Source organism: Bos taurus, chromosome 21 (assembly GCF_002263795.3).
Source record: "Bos taurus isolate L1 Dominette 01449 registration number 42190680 breed Hereford chromosome 21, ARS-UCD2.0, whole genome shotgun sequence".
NCBI classification, from domain to species: Eukaryota; Metazoa; Chordata; class Mammalia; order Artiodactyla; family Bovidae; genus Bos; species Bos taurus.
In genome coordinates, this window is record NC_037348.1 from 5,026,871 (window position 1) to 5,043,102 (window position 16,232).

At 37.5% G+C, this 16,232-nt stretch overlaps 1 protein-coding gene across 2 annotated transcripts in view; it reads left to right on the forward strand.

Moving 5' to 3' along the window:
• The window catches only part of GABRG3 (gamma-aminobutyric acid type A receptor subunit gamma3), an 807,126-nt gene that overhangs the window by 629,454 nt on the left and 161,440 nt on the right, over positions 1-16,232 (forward strand). For both annotated transcript variants that reach the window (XM_024982259.2, XM_059879249.1), the window contains exon 6: positions 16,028-16,165. In XM_024982259.2, coding sequence (XP_024838027.1) covers positions 16,028-16,165 — 138 coding nt within the window. The remainder of the gene's footprint in view (positions 1-16,027; positions 16,166-16,232) is intronic.

Below are 16,232 nucleotides of genomic sequence, written 5' to 3' on the forward strand. Positions count from 1 at the left end.
TGCTTTCAGATTGTGGTGCTAGAGAAGACTCTGAGAGTCCCTTGGGCTGCCAGGAGATCAAACTAATCAATCCTAAAGGAAATCAACCCTGAATATTCATTGGAAGGACTGATGCTGAAGCTTCAATACTTTGGCCACCTGATGCAAAGAGGTGACTCACTGGTAAAGCTCTTCATACTGGGAAAGATTGAGGGCAGGAGGAGAAGGGGGCAACAGAGAATGAGATGGTTGGATGGCATAATTGACTCAAGGGACATGAGTTTGAGCAAACTCTGGGAGATAGTGAATGACAGCAAATCCTGGTGTGCTGCAGTCCATGCAGTCTCAAAGAGTTGGGTACAACTGAGCAAGAACAACTTAGGTTGTGAGCAGGAGGACAAGGGGTGACAGGAGGATAAGATGGTTGGATGGCATCATCAATCAATGGACATGAGTTTGAGCACACTCTGGGAGATACTAAAGGACAGGGAAGCTTGGGAAGCTATAGTCCATGCACTTTCAAAGAGTAGTACATGACTGAGCAACTGAACAGCAACTGAAATACTGTAAAGTTACTAATACTTTAATACTGTGATATAAAGTCAATATATCTTATGTTATCTTTTAGAGAATAAGAGAAAAATATTTGCTACAGAAACATATAAGAAAATAAGGAAGAATACTCAAGACAATTACAGCCTTCTTTATTGTAATAGTATTCATTGCTGATATTTATAATGACCTTCTTCTATTACATATTCCCTTTGACTTTAGCAAATATCTAAGATAGTTATCGTTCTTTAGTTGGTGGAGTGACCCAAAGCTTCTCTCACAAAGTACTGAGCCGTTAGTAGCCCTGCTAGTGTTGGACTGTTTTTCATTAACCTCCACCAAAGAGCATGGTAATACTGAGATGTCCTAGGGGATCCAGAATACTCTTGTATTCCAGTCATACACTTCCTTAACTCCACTGTGGAGTGATGTCATCCACTTTCTCCTCAGCAGTCAGAATCAATTACTCCAGCCAGTAATTTCCTTCCTTGCCTGATGATTCAGAAGTATGGAAAACCAAAGTGGCTGGATGGCCATCTAAACCTCCAATTCAATGGAATCATAGTTCTCTCCTGTGGAAGATAAATCTCTAGACCTGCAGAATATAAGTCATGAGAACTAGAAGCAAAAATTTCACTAGTGGGTCACTAAGGATAATAATGATAGTACCATTCCCATCTCCATCTCTTGATTTCTGAAGCTGTAAACTTACCATCAGAGAAATACCACCATCTACTGGATGATGATTCAAACTATATGCAACCTCCTGGAGAACCTTGCATTTATCCTGAAAAGTATTGCCACCTACCTGGCACTGCACCTGCGTTTTCAAAAAGTCATTTCCACCATCCATCAAGCCAATGGGACATTGGAAAACCAATGAATTCCAAGAGCATGGGTATTTTATCACAGTTCTTTGCTGATACATATTGGACACTGGCCTGAGGCACCCAAAATGTCTGCCCAACCCAGGTGTCATTCTCAGGGCAAACAAATGCAGATCGTGACCAGTCCACTGGAAGGCAACTTTTAGTAGAAACGTCTCTCTTATTCTTCAACTGCAACTAAATGGCTCATAATTTGATCATGCCTCATGTTTCTGAATCACACTGACATTCATGCTGTTTGTGTTTACTACAATTTGTAGAAAAGCACCGCACGACCATTTAATAATAGTATTTTTGACAGTCACATTCATTTTTCTAACCAATTCTCTCCGTGATTGAAATGGAAATAGTTTAATTTAATACAGCGTTGGTTGTTGGGAATGCAGTCCTTTTCCCCTAAGATTGTATCCCCATTCACATGCTTATTCTCTTGAGCAATGTTCCACAGTTGTCTCGTGATTTGAGAAAATACAAACTCCATCTCATTATCTTGCTGAGAAGCAATCAACATCAGAGATTCTGTGGCAATGTAATGTGCCTCTCATGGGAGTCAGTGTGAACTGAACAGGACTCACTCTCTTCCTATGCCTCTTACCCGCCCCTCTCCCCCTCCCCCCCGCCCCGCCCCCCGCCTCCAAATCACCAAAAGAAAAATAATCCAAGCTTATCTATTGGAAGTTATTTTTTTTTATTTTTGCCTTTTGACCCCCTTCACCCATTTGTCCTACACTTTGCCCTCCGCCTATGGCAGCCACCAATTGTTTCTTTATATCTATGACCTTGCTTTGTTTTGTATTGTTTTTCAGGTTCAACATATAAGAGTGATCATAGGGTATTTGTTTTTTTCAGAGATTATTTCTATGTGAGCTAAATTGATGCAAATTGTTACATGTAAACTACAGCAAAGGATGCATTGATGAGCATTTAGACTGCACACATTCTTTTAGAGGATCTCTTGATTCATGTGGCTCTCAGGCATGGGAGAGTGAATCAAAAGGAGGGAGCAGCAAGTGTTGCCTCCCCAGGACCTCAGTTCTCTTTGACTCTCCTATTTCTACAATATTTCTGCCCCTCCCTTCTGGTCCCAATGTCCACAACATCCTCCCCATACTCTCTCCATCATGGCTTCTCTTATAAGATTTTTTTTTTCCTTCTGGTCAATCATACCCCTCCACCCAGCACACATCCATGAATCTCAAAAGCTCTTGTTCCTTACTCTGTGTCTCAAGAATTTTTAGGTGTAATATGGGATGACCACTGGAAATGTATCAATATAAAAATATGAAAGGGGACTGTTTTCTTTCAGAAAATGCCATTCTCCCAGAGCCAGCCACCATACAGTAGTGGCTGCTCTCCTTTTGACCCAGTCTCACATCCTCGTATCTGCTGTGAGTCCCTGGAACATCAATGTGAGCACATGTGATGAGCTGTGAGACAAGGACAGATTATGTCATGTGACACAGGTGACAACATGGGAGCTTTCCAAAAGGACGGTAAAACCCCTTCAAAAAGATTTGTCAAATGAAAGATGTCATCCTCCAAAAAGAAATTAGAAAACAAAGTACAGTTAGCATAGTAAAGTTTGAAAAGTCATGGTGATAATTTGAATGTTGCTCTCTGGAAAGTCCTTTGCAATTTCATGGTTATTTTTGAGTTTTTTTCCCCAGAGTTTTTCTAATTGGCTGTTTCTGACTTACAGGGAGTGAGAGAAATGTAATTATGACTGGTTGAATCACAGGAAGTCAAAAATCACTGAATGTAGGTCCATTCTGTGGAATTAGACCATGTGCCATTATTATGATTACCCAGTGACCATACCTCTGAAGTTGCAGCTATATCCAAGAATATTTGAACTTGCTAACTGAACTAACATTTGGGCAAATTTAGGTATTATAATAGTATTGAATAAGTGTGAGTATTTGAATATTATTAATACTATTGGATAAATTCAGGTATTATAATATTATATATATATAATATATATATTATATTATCATAACTTAAACAATTTTTTAATTAAAAAAAAATTACCATCGCTAATAATTTGCCCACAATTTTCTCAAATGCACTGTTTAATTTGACTTATTTTTAGTTTCAACGTTTCCATATTATGCTATGCTATGCTAAGTCACTTCAGTCGTGTCTGACTCTATGTGACCCCATAGACGGCAGCCTAACAGGCTCCCCTGTCCCTGGGGTTCTCCAGGCAAGATCACTGGAGTGGGCTGCCATTTCCTTCTCCAATGCATGAAAGTGAAAAGTGAAAGTGAAGTTGCTCAGTCGTGTCCGACTCTTAGCGACCCCATGGACTACAGCCTACCAGGCTCCTCCATCCGTGGAATTTTCCAGGCAAGAGTACTGGAGTGGGGTGCCATTGCCTTCTCCTTTCCGTATTAGACAAACACAAACAAAAACTATTTTGGCGTGACTTTTTCGTGATAAGTTGCATGCTTCAATAATTTTTAAACTGTCTTGAGTAAAGAAAAAAACATTACAGAATTCCTCATGCCATCTATAAACTTGCTTAATCCTGAGCTATGGAGACTGGTTCCAAATAGGAAAAGGAGTACGTCAAGGCTTTATACTGTCACCTTGCTTATTTAATTTCTATGCAGAGTACATCATGAGAAACGCTGGGCTGGAAGAAACAGGCTGGAATCAAGATTGCCAGGAGAAATATCAATAACCTCAGATATGCAGATGACACCACCCTTATGGCAGAAAGTGAAGAGGAACTAAAAAGCCTCTTGATGAAAGTGAAGGAGGAGAGTGAAAAAGTTGGCTTAAAGCGCAACATTCAGAAAATGAAGATCATGGCATCTGGTCCCATCACTTCATTGGAAATAGATGGGGAAACAGTGGAAACAGTGTCAGGCTTTATTTTGGGGGGCTCCAAAATCACTGCAGATGGTGACTGCAGCCATGAAATTAAAAGATGCTTACTTATTGGAAGAAAAGTTATGAACAACCTAGATAGCATATTCAAAAGCAGAGACATTACTTTGCCAACAAATGTCCGTCTAGTCAAGGCTATGGTTTTTCCAGTAGTCATGTATGGATGTGAGAGTTGGACTGTGAAGAAAGCTGAGCATCGAAGAATTGATGCTTTTGAACTGTGGTGTTGGAGAAAACTCTTGAGAATCCCTTGGACTCCAAGGAGATCCAACCAGTCCATTCTAAAGGAGATCAGCCCTGGGATTTCTTTGGAAGGAATGATGCTAAAGCTGAAACTCCAGTACTTTGGCCACTTCACGTGAAGAGTTGACCCATTGGAAAAGACTGTGATGCTGGGAGGGATTGGGGGCAGGAGGAGAAGGGGATGACAGAGGATGAGATGGCTGGATGGCATCACCGACTCAATGGAAGTGAGTTTGAGTGAACTCGGGGAGATGGTGATGGACAGGGAGGCCTGGCGTGCTGCAATTCATGGGGTTGCAAAAAGTCGGACATGACTGAACAACTGAACTGAACTGAACTGAACTGAATGAGACTAGAAATCAACTATAGAAACAAAACCTGAAACAAACACAAAGATGTACGAAGATGTACAGTCTGAACAATATGGTACCAAGCAACCAGTGGATCATGGAATATATTTGGCAAAACTAACACAATTATGTAAAGTTAGTTAAAAAAAAAAAAAAAAACACCAAAGCAAACAAAAAAACCCACAGCTACCAAAAACTTACGGGATGCAGCAAAAGCAATTCTAAGAGGGGATTTTATAGTGATACAAGCTTACCTGGGGTGGGGGAGGGGGGTGGAGAAAAATCTCAAATAAACAACCTAAGCTAACATGTAAAGGAACTAGAAAAAGAAGCAAAACCCAAAGTCATTGAAAGTATGAAATCATAAAAATTAAAAAATAGAAACTACAAAAATAGAAAAGATTAATGAAACTACGTGTTGGCTCTTTGAAAAGGTTGAGGGGAAAAATCGTTTAGCCAGACTCATCAAGAGAAAAAAGGGCCAAGATCAATAAAATCGGAAATGAAAAAGAAGTTACAACCAACATCACAGAAGTACCAAAGATCATAAGAGACTATTCCAAACAACTATACTCTAACCTGGAAGAAATTAACAAATTCTTAGCAATCTACAATCTCTGAAGAAAGAACCAACAAGAAATAAAATGTGTGAACAGACCAGTCAATGAGATTGAATCAGTAATTTAAAAACTCCCAACAAACAAAAATCCAGGACCACATGGATTTCCAGGTCAATATTACCAAATATTTAGAGAAGAGTTTACACATATCCTTCTGAAACTTACAAAAATTTGCAAAGGAAGGACAGCTCACAAACTTAACGTATGAGGCCAGCATCACCCTGAAATCAAAAGCAGACAATACCAAAAAAAAAAAAAGATTATAGGTCATTATCACTGATGAACATAGATGTGAAAATCCTCAATAAAATAATAGCAAACTAAATCCAGCAATACATTTAAAGGACCCTACACAAAAGCAGAGACCTTACTTTGCCAACAAAGATTCGTCTAGTCAAGGCTATGGTTTTTCCTGTGGTCATGTATGGATGTGAGAGTTGTACTGTGAAGAAGGCTGAGCGCCGAAGAATTGATGCTTTTGAACTGTGGTGTTGGAGAAGACTCTTGAGAGTCCCTTGGACTGCAAGGAGATCCAACCAGTCCATTCTGAAGGAGATCAGCCCTGGGATTTCTTTGGAAGGAATGATGCTAAAGCTGAAACTCCAGTACTTTGGCCACCTCATGCGAAGAGTTGACTCATTGGAAAAGACTCTGATGCTGGGAGGGATTGGGGGCAAGAGGAGAAGGGGACAACAGAGGATGAGATGGCTGGATGGCATCACTGACTCGATGGACGTGAGTCTGAGTGAACTTCGGGAGTTGGTGATGGACAGGGTGGCCTGGCGTGCTGCGATTCATGGAGTTGCAAAGAGTCGGACACGACTGAGTGACTGATCTGGTCTCACACTATGATCAAATGACATTTATCCCAGGGATGCAATGATGGTTCATTATCAACAAATCAATTAATGTGATACACCACATTAACAAGTGATCATGTCAATAAATACTGGAAAACTTTTGACAAAATTCAACATTAATTTATGGTTTAAAAGGTATGAGGAAATCTACCTCAACATATAAAAACCATATATGATAGCCCCACAGCTAAAACATTATATTCAACAGTGAAAAGCTTAAAGTATTTTCTCTAAGATCAGGAAGAAGATAAAGAGTCTTACTTTCACCACTTGTATACAATATGCTGTTGGAAGTTCTTGCCATAGCAATCAGACAAGCAAAAGAAATAAAAGGCACAAAAATGCAAAAGAAAGAAGTAAAACTATCACTGTTTGCAGAAACTGTCACTGTTTGCAGATGATATGATACTATACATAGAAACACTAAATACAGCACCAAAGAACTACTACTATCACTGAATTTGGTAAAGTTGCAGGATAAAAAATTAATACACAGAAATCTGTTGTATTTCTATACATTAACAATGAACTCTAAGAAAGAGAAGTTTGAAAAGAAATCCCATTGACAATTGCATAAGAAAGATTAAAATACTTAGGAATTGACCTAACTTAAGAAGTAAATGACCCTCACTTCAAAAATTTGGCTTCCCAGGTGGCTCAGTGGATAAAGAAGTTGTCTGCAATGCAGGAGACATAGGTTTGATCTCTGAATAGGGAAAATCCTCTGGAGTACGGAATGGCAACCCACTCCAGTATTCTTACCTGGAGAATCCCATGGACAGAGGAGCCTGGAAGGCTGCAGTCCAGAGGGTCACAAAAAGTTGGACATGACTGAAGTGACTGAGCACACATACACACTCCAAAAATTATGAGACATTAGTAAAAAAAAAAATGAAGGTAACACAAAAATATGGAAAATTAACTCAGTTGATGAATAAAAGATTAATATTTTGATATGACCATACTATCCAAGGTAATCTACAGATTAAATGCAATCCCTATCAAAATACCAATGGCATTTTTCACAGAACTGGAAAAAATCATTTTGAAAATTGTAGGGAAATGCAAAAGATCTTGGATAGCCAAAGCATTCTTGAGAAATTAGAATTGAGCTGGAGGTATCATGGACCCTGACTTCAGACTATATTATGAAGCTGCAGTAATCAAACCAGCATGGTATTGGCACAAAAACTGATACAGAGATTAATGGAACAGAATAGAGAGCCCAGAAATACACGCATGCACTTATGATCAATTAATCAATAACAAAAGAAGCAATAATATATTTTGGAAAAGACAGTCTCTTCAATAAATAGTGCTGGGAGACCAGGAAAGCTACATGGGGAAAATGAAGTTACAATATTTTTATCCTACCACATACAAAAATAAACTCAAACTGGAATATAGATGCAAATGCAAGATGGGAAATCATAAAACTCCTAGAAGAAAATACAGGCAAGATACTTTATGACAAAAAATGCAGCAGTATTTTTTAAATCTATCCCCTAAGGCAAATAAAGCAAGAGCAAAAAATAAACAAGTTTGAACTAATAAAACTATAAAGATTTTCACAGAAAAGGAAACTATTAACAAAATGAAAAGACAGTCTACTGAATGGGAGAACTTAGTTTTAAATGATATGACTTGGGAGATAAGGGATTAATATCCAAAAATATAAATAGCTCATATAATGTCAGAAAACATACACTGTGATTTTTAAAAAGGGCAATAGACATGAATAGGCATTTTTCCAAAGAAGCTATACAGATGCTATATAGAGATGCTAAAGAAGCTACATAGAGATGGCAAAAGTCTCATGAGAAGATATTCAACATAATCATCAGAGATGTGCAAATCAAAACTGCAGTAAGAAACCTCATACACATCAGGATGACTATCATTAAATAGAAGACACATATCAAATGTTGGCTAGTGTGGGGAGAAAAGGGATCCCTTGTACACTGTTTGTGAGAATATTAATTGGTATACCCACTTAAAGAAGATTATGGAGTTTACTCAAAAACTAAAAAATAGTTTCCTATGATGCAGAACTTCCACTCCTGGGCCTATATTCAAAGATAATGAAAACTCTAATTCAAAAATACACATGAACCCTAATGTTTGTGACAGCTTTATTCACAATAGCCAAAATATGAAAGTAACCTAAGTTTTCATGAACAAATGGAGAAGGAAAATTATACACACACACACACACACACACACACACACGTATACATACACACTCACAATGGAATCTTAGTCATACAAAAGAATGAAATTTTGAAAGTTGCAACAATATGTATTATGCTTAGTGAAATATGTCAGAGAAAGACAAACATAAGTTACCTGTAGAATCTAAAAAATAAAGTAAATGAACTTATAAAACAACAACAAAAATATAGACTAATAGATATTGAGAACTAAGTAATAGTTACCAATGGGGAGGGGGGAAGGAGGGACAAGATAGGTATATGGGATTAAGAGAAACAGACTATTATATATAAAATAAATACGGTTTTAGGATATATTGTACTGCACAGAGAACATACCCATTATTATACAATAACTTTAAGTATAATCTATAAAAATTTTGAGTCACGATGTTGTACACCTAAAATTAATACAATATTGTAAGGCAACTATAACTCAATAAAAAATAAGTGAAGGGAACATTTAATAACATAAATATCTCTGGAAAGTTTTAAAATATTTTCAAATGAGATAATACACTTTAAAAGCACTTATGAATTGGAGACTTTTGTTTCTGAGAAGATATAGTTGATATCTTTACCTTATTTCTCCTACTAATACAAAACTCCTGAAAATTATGTGAAACATATATTTTAAAATTTGTAAGGAAAATAAATTTGTAAGAGAGATGAAAAGATGGGACAGCTGTGGAAAGAAGGTAAGTTATTTTACATTAATTCTAGCTCAACAGAAAATCAATGAAAAGAAAAGGAAAAAGGAAAAAAAAAGGTTGACATCATGTAGTATACATTAACATCACACACTCATGCACACACACACACACTGATTGCACAGAAACGTGACAATCAAGTAGAAAACCCTTGACCAAAATAATTTCAAAATGACTATTAATTGAAATATATAATGAAACTATAAAATAATTAGATTTAAAATTTGAAAGTATTTATCTGGGTATGCTTTAAGGAATGATTAAACACAAATACAAAATAAATATGAAAGTGACTAATGGGATTAATATAAAATTTTCAATTTCAGTACGTTAAATATATAAGAAAAATGCCAACAGAGAGGAAACAATTGGGAATGGGAGGTTTTCTCTAGTTATTCAGTATTACTCAAAAACAGTTACGGTGCCCTTCCAAGGATTTTAGAAGAACCTCTATGTATAGGCCTCCATGATAGCAACTACAGTGTAGTGCAATAAGTGAGAAGATAGAGATCCTAAAGTCAGAAAATCTAAGTTTTTATTCTGGCTCTGTCATAGGTACATGACTCAGAATCTCTGTGCTTCAACTTTCTCATCTGTAAGATGGAGACAGCAATACCTATGCCACCAGGATTGTTGTGAGACTTAGCACATTGAAAGTCTTGAAATATTGCCTGGTGCCTCATTACAGAAAGCAATATGATGATGATGGTGGTGGTGATGATGATGATATTAATGGTGGTGGTGATAGTGATAATGATGATTACTATGGTAAAGAAGAAGAAGATAGTGAAAGTAGTGGTGGTTGTAATTAACAGGAAGAAGAAGCATAGGAAAAGGACTGAATGGCTAAGAAAATTACTGAAATTTTCCTCCCAAATTCACATGCCCTCTGAAACTCCAACTACTTTTGTTCTTTCAAGTTAATGCATGCATCTTCAGAAGAGTATGGTTAATTTAAATGTAAATATTTAAATATGTTTATAGAAAATATTTGTTGTTGTTCAGTCACCAACTTGTGTCTGACCCTTTGTGACCCCTGGGCTTCAGCATGTCAGTCTTCCCTGTCCCACACCATCTCCCAGAGTTTGCCCAAATTAATGCCCATTGAATCAGTGATGCCATCCAATCATCTCATCCTCTTTTGCCCTTTTTTCCTTCTGCCTTCAATCTTTCCCAGCATAAAGGTCTTTTGCAATGAGTTGGGTGTTTGCATCAGGTAGCCAAATTATTGGAGTTTCAGCTTTGACATCAGTACTTCCAATGAATATTCAAGGTTGATTTCCTTTAAGAGTGTCTGGTTTGATCTTCTTGCTGTCCAAGGGAATCTCAAGAGTCTTATCCAGCACCACAGTCTGAAGGCATCAATTCTTTGGTACTCTGCCTTCTTTATGGTCCAGCTCTCACATTTGTACATGACTACTGGAAAGACCATAGCCTTGACAATATGGAACTTTGTTGGCAAAAATGATATATTTGCTTTTTAACACACTGTCTATGTTTGTCATAGCTTTCCTGCCAAGAAGCAATCATCTTCTAACTTCAAGGCTGCAGTTACCATCCACATTGATTTTAGAACCCAAGAAGAGGAAATCAGTCAATGTTTCCACATTTTCCCCATCTACTTGCTGAAGTGATGGGACTGGATGCCATAATCTTAGTTTTTTTAATATCAAGTTTTAATCTGGCTTATTTACTCTTCTCCTTTACCCTCATCATGAGGTTCTTTGTTCCTCTTCATGTTCTGCCATTGTATCATCTGCATCTGAGGTTGTTGATATTTCCCCAGGCAAACTTGATCCCAGTTTGTAACTCATTCAGCCTGGCATTTCCCAAGATGCCCTCTGTGTATAAGTTAAATAAACAGGGTGACAAAAAACAGCGATGTTGTACTCCTTGGTATGCATTTTCATAAGAGGATTTTCAGCAGTATTTTACAGAATTGATTCAGTATTCAGCCCTGATTTTGGAAAATATTTTAAAAAGCTGTTAGGAAAGCTTTAAATACACACACACACACACACACACACACACACACACACACATATATATATATATATATATATATATGTATGTATATGGCCATGAACATTCCTGGGATAGTAAGGCTCAAATACAAAATTACTTGAACAAACTTTTAGAGCAGAGAGAAATGAATATTTCAGAGGTATCAATAGTGGCAGGCATATAGAGTGTGAAGTTCTAGACATACCTATTCGGATTTGGGGGATATGATCTTTTTATAATTAGTTTGACATTTCACAAGCTCATGTTACAAATTCTTTCCTAAAGTTTATATAACTTCACTGAATATTTTGAAATCTGGCATGATGAAGATACTAGCTATATGTAGTCAAAGTCACACAATGCTAAAGAGTGTAGAGTAAGGTAACAAAGTTAACTTTTCCACAAACCAAGCCTGTATCTTGGATTGTCTTTTAGATTATATCTTGTTATCCAAACTGACTGTTTATATATTTTATATATTTCTTTTGGACTTGAAATTCCAAAAGAAATCAATAAAATATTCTTCTGAAAGATTTGTAAAACTCTTAAACAGAAATTTCATTTCATATTAAACTATAACATTTATAAATAACTTAGCAAAAATAGCCTTTTAATTATTAAATGTAGTTAAAATTAGAGCTTTTTTGTGTGTGTTTTGATCAACATCAGTTTAGTATAAGACATTGATTCTAGATGATAAAAGATGAAATGAGAGCTATATTGAGAAATATCTGGTAAGATGTAAGTTAGTGGCCATGTTTCCCTGTCCATGACCTAAAAAGACAGAGTTGAATTTCTTTTGAGATCATAATTTAGGTGCTATAAAATGCAAACATTTTCACATTTGTAACCTACATGCAATCATCACCAAAAATAAGATAGAGAATCTGTATTTTCCCCATCTCAGTGAGTTCATTCATGTCTCTTTCTGTTCTCCAGGCCCACATTAGGGTGATTAGTTTTTAAAATGAGTACATTTGTTCATACTTTGTTCTCTGAACTGTTGAAAGTGAAGCAATTTAGCATAGTAACAACTGTAGTATTTTCCAAATTTCTTTTTACAGCTATAACATAAGATGCAGATTACTTTCATATTTTACATGAGCATGTGAAACTTAAATTTTGTAGATGGTACTCAAAAGGGACTGAAAACCCCTTTGATCTTGGAGGCCAGGGGGACCTGATTACAGAACTTCCACAGGACGGGTGAAACAGACTCTTGGAGGGCACAAACAAAACCTTGTGTGCACTGGGAGCCAGGAGAAAGGAACAGTATCTCCACAGAGACTGAGTCAGACTTGATGAGTGTCCAGGAGTCTCCGGTGGAGGCAGGGATAGAGTGGCCTGCTGCAGGGTCAGAGGCACTGAATACAAGGATGCCTGAACAAGTCCTTATGAAGGAGGTTACCATTAGCTTCAGTATCCCTACCATAGTTTGGTTCAGGCCAAAAAAAGGGAGGGAACACAAAATTGGATTAAAGATTTACTGATCATGGCCACACCCATCAAAACAAGACCTAGTTTGCCCCAAAGTAATTCTCTCCCATCAGGAAGCTTCCATAAGTCTCTTATCCTTATCCATCAGAGGGCAGACAGAATGAAAACCACAATCACAGAAAACTAATCAAACTGATCACATGGACCACAGCCTTGTCTAACTCAAAGAAACTATGAGCCATGCCACATAGGGCCACCCAAGATGAATGGGTCAAAGTGGAGAGTTTTGACAAAACATGGTCCACTGGAGAAGGGAATGGCAAACCACTTCAGCATTCTTGCTCTCAGAGCACCGTGAACAGTATGAAAAGGCAAAAAGGTATGAAAATGAAAGATGAACTCACTAGGTTGGTAGGTGCCCAATATGTTACTGGAGAAGAGTGGATAAATAACTCCAAAAAGAATGAAGAGATGGAGTCAAAGCCAAAACAGCGCCCAGCTGTGGATGTGACTGGTGATGGAAGTAAAGTCCAATGCTATAAAGAACAATATTGCATAGAAACCAGGAATGTTACGTCCATGAATCAAGGTAAATTGGAAGTGGTAAAACAGGAGATGACAAGAGTGAACACTGACTATTTAGGAATAAGTGAACTAAAGGACTGGAACAGGCAAATTTAATTCAGATGACCATTATATCTACTACTGTAGACAAGAATCCCTTAGAAGAAATGGAATAACCCTCACAGTCAACAAAAGAGTCCAAAATGCAGTACTTGGGTGCATTGACCAAAATGACAGCATGATCTCTGTTCATTTCCAAGGCAAACCATTCAATATCAGAGTTATCCAAGTCTATGCATCAAACAATAATGCCAAAGAAGCTGAAGTTGAATGGTTCCATGAAGACTTACAAGACCTTCTAGAACTAACACCCCAAAAAAATGTCCTTTTCATCATAGGGGACTGGAATGCAGAAGTAGGAAGTCAAGAGATACCTGGAGTAACAGTCAAGTTTGGCCTTGGAGTACGAAATGAAGCAGGGCAAAGGCCAACAGTATTTTGCCAAGAGAACACTCTGGTCATAGCAAACACCCTCTTCCAACAACACAAAAGATGAGCCTACACATGGCATCACCAGATGGTCAATACCAAAATCAGATTGATTAGATTCTTTGCAGCTAAAGATGGAGAAGTTCTATACAGTCAGCAAAAAGAAGAACAGGAGCTGACTGTGGCTCAGATCACGAACTCCTTATTGCCAAATTCAGACTTATATTGAAGAAAGTAGGGAAAACCACTAGACCACTCAGGTATGAGCTAAGTCAAATCCCTTACGATTATACAGTGGAGGTGACAAATAGATTCCAGGGATTAGATCTGATATAGTGCCTGAAGAGCTATGGACAGAGATTTGTGACATTGTACATAAGGCAGTGATTAAGACTATCCCCAATAAAAAAATGCAAAAGGGCAAAATGGTTGCCTGAGGAGGCCTTACAAATAGCTGAGAAAAGAAGAGGAGTGAAAAGCAAAAGAGAAAAGGAAAGGTATACCTATTTGAATGCAGAGTTCCAAAGAATAGCAAGGAGAGATAAGAAGCCTTCCTCAGTGATCAACACAAAGAAATAGAGGAAAACAATAGAATGGGAAAGACTAGAGATCTCTTCAAGAAAATTAGAGATACCAAGGGAACATTTCATGCAAAGACAGGCATAAAAAAGGACAGAAATGTTATGGACCTAACAGAAGCAGAATATATTAAGAAGAGGTGCCAAGAATAAACAGAAGAATTATACAAAAAAGTTTTTGTTGTTGTTGTTGTTTTTGCAGTCCATGGGGTCGCAAAGAGTCAGACACAACTGAGTGACTGAAGGCTGTATATTATTATCCTGCTTATTTAACTTATATGCAGAGCACATTATGTGAAATGCCGGGCTGGATGAAGCACAAGCTGGAATCAAAATTGCTGGGAGAAATATCAATAACCTCAGATATGCAGGCGACACCACCCTTATGGCAGAAAGTGAACAGAAACTTAAGAGCCTCCTGATTAAAGTGAAAGAGGAGAGTGAAAAAGGTGGCTTAAAACTCAACATTTAAAAAACTAAGATCATGGCATCCGTTCCCATCATTTCATGGCAAATAGATGGGGAACCAATGAAAACAGTGACAGACTTTATTCTCTTGGGATCCAAAATCACGGCAGATGGGGACTGTAGCCACTAAATTAAAAGATGCATGCTCCTTGGAATAAAAGCTATGACCAGCCTAGACAGCATAATAAAAAGCAGAGACAGTACTTTGTGACAAGTCTATCTAGTCAAAGCTATGGTTTTTCCAGTAGTCATGTATGGATGTGAGAGTTGGACCATAAAGAAAGCTGAGCACTGAAGAATTGATGCTTTTGAATTGTGGTGGTGTTGGAGAAGACTCTTCAGTGTTCCTTAGACTGCAAGGAGATCAAACTTGTCAATCCTAAAGGAAATCAGTTCTGAATATTCATTGGAAGGACTGATGCTGAAGCTGAAACTCCAGTAATTTGTCCACCTGATGTGAAGAACTGATTCCTTGGAAAAGACCCTGATGCTGGGAAAGATTGAAAGCAGGAGGAGAAAGGTTTGACACAGGATGAGATGGTTGAATGGCATCACCGACTTGATGGACATGAGTTTGAGCAAGCTCTGGGAGTTGGTGATGGACAGGGAAGCTTGGCATGCTGCAGTCCATGGGGTCGCAAACAGTTGGACAAAACTTGGCCACTGAACAACAACAACAAATTACATAATATTGTACATCAACTATGCTTCAATAATAATAATAAATGTAAATATGTAATAAATAATAAAAGCTATATATATATATATATAATAAAGTTTATAATAAAAAAGTAAATTTGTCTTTCCTGAGATCTAGACAGACTCAGCTCTGGAAAAGTTTTGAAGGTCTGGTGAGAGTGAGCCAGGAAGTTAGATAAGGTCTATACTTTGAATGTCAACTACAACCAAGCCTTCCACACTGAGAGATATATTCTATGTTCACACAGACATGGCATGTGGTTGTTCACATTTTGTTGATCGTGAAGATCTGCAGCAAAAATCTTCTGGGTTAAGTAGCCACTTCCCATTCATTTTTGGAGTTTCTATGCATATGAGGAAAAGTTAATGATTAAATATGGACTAAAATGTCAACTCCTATTAAGTGATCAGAATTGTAATTTTGACTTTGATGTGTTACAATCCTATGTCTTCAAGCACTAATATTTGTTTTGCATTTTTAGATGGCTACCCCAAAGAAGAAATGATTTATAGATGGAGAAAAAACTCAGTTGAGGCAGCTGATCAGAAATCCTGGCGGCTTTATCAGTTTGATTTCATGGGCCTCAGAAACACCACGGAAATTGTGCAAACATCAGCAGGTAAGAGATAACTTAAAGAAGTGTAATTCTCAAAAAAAAAAAAAAAAAAACCTCTGACTTTTTCCCT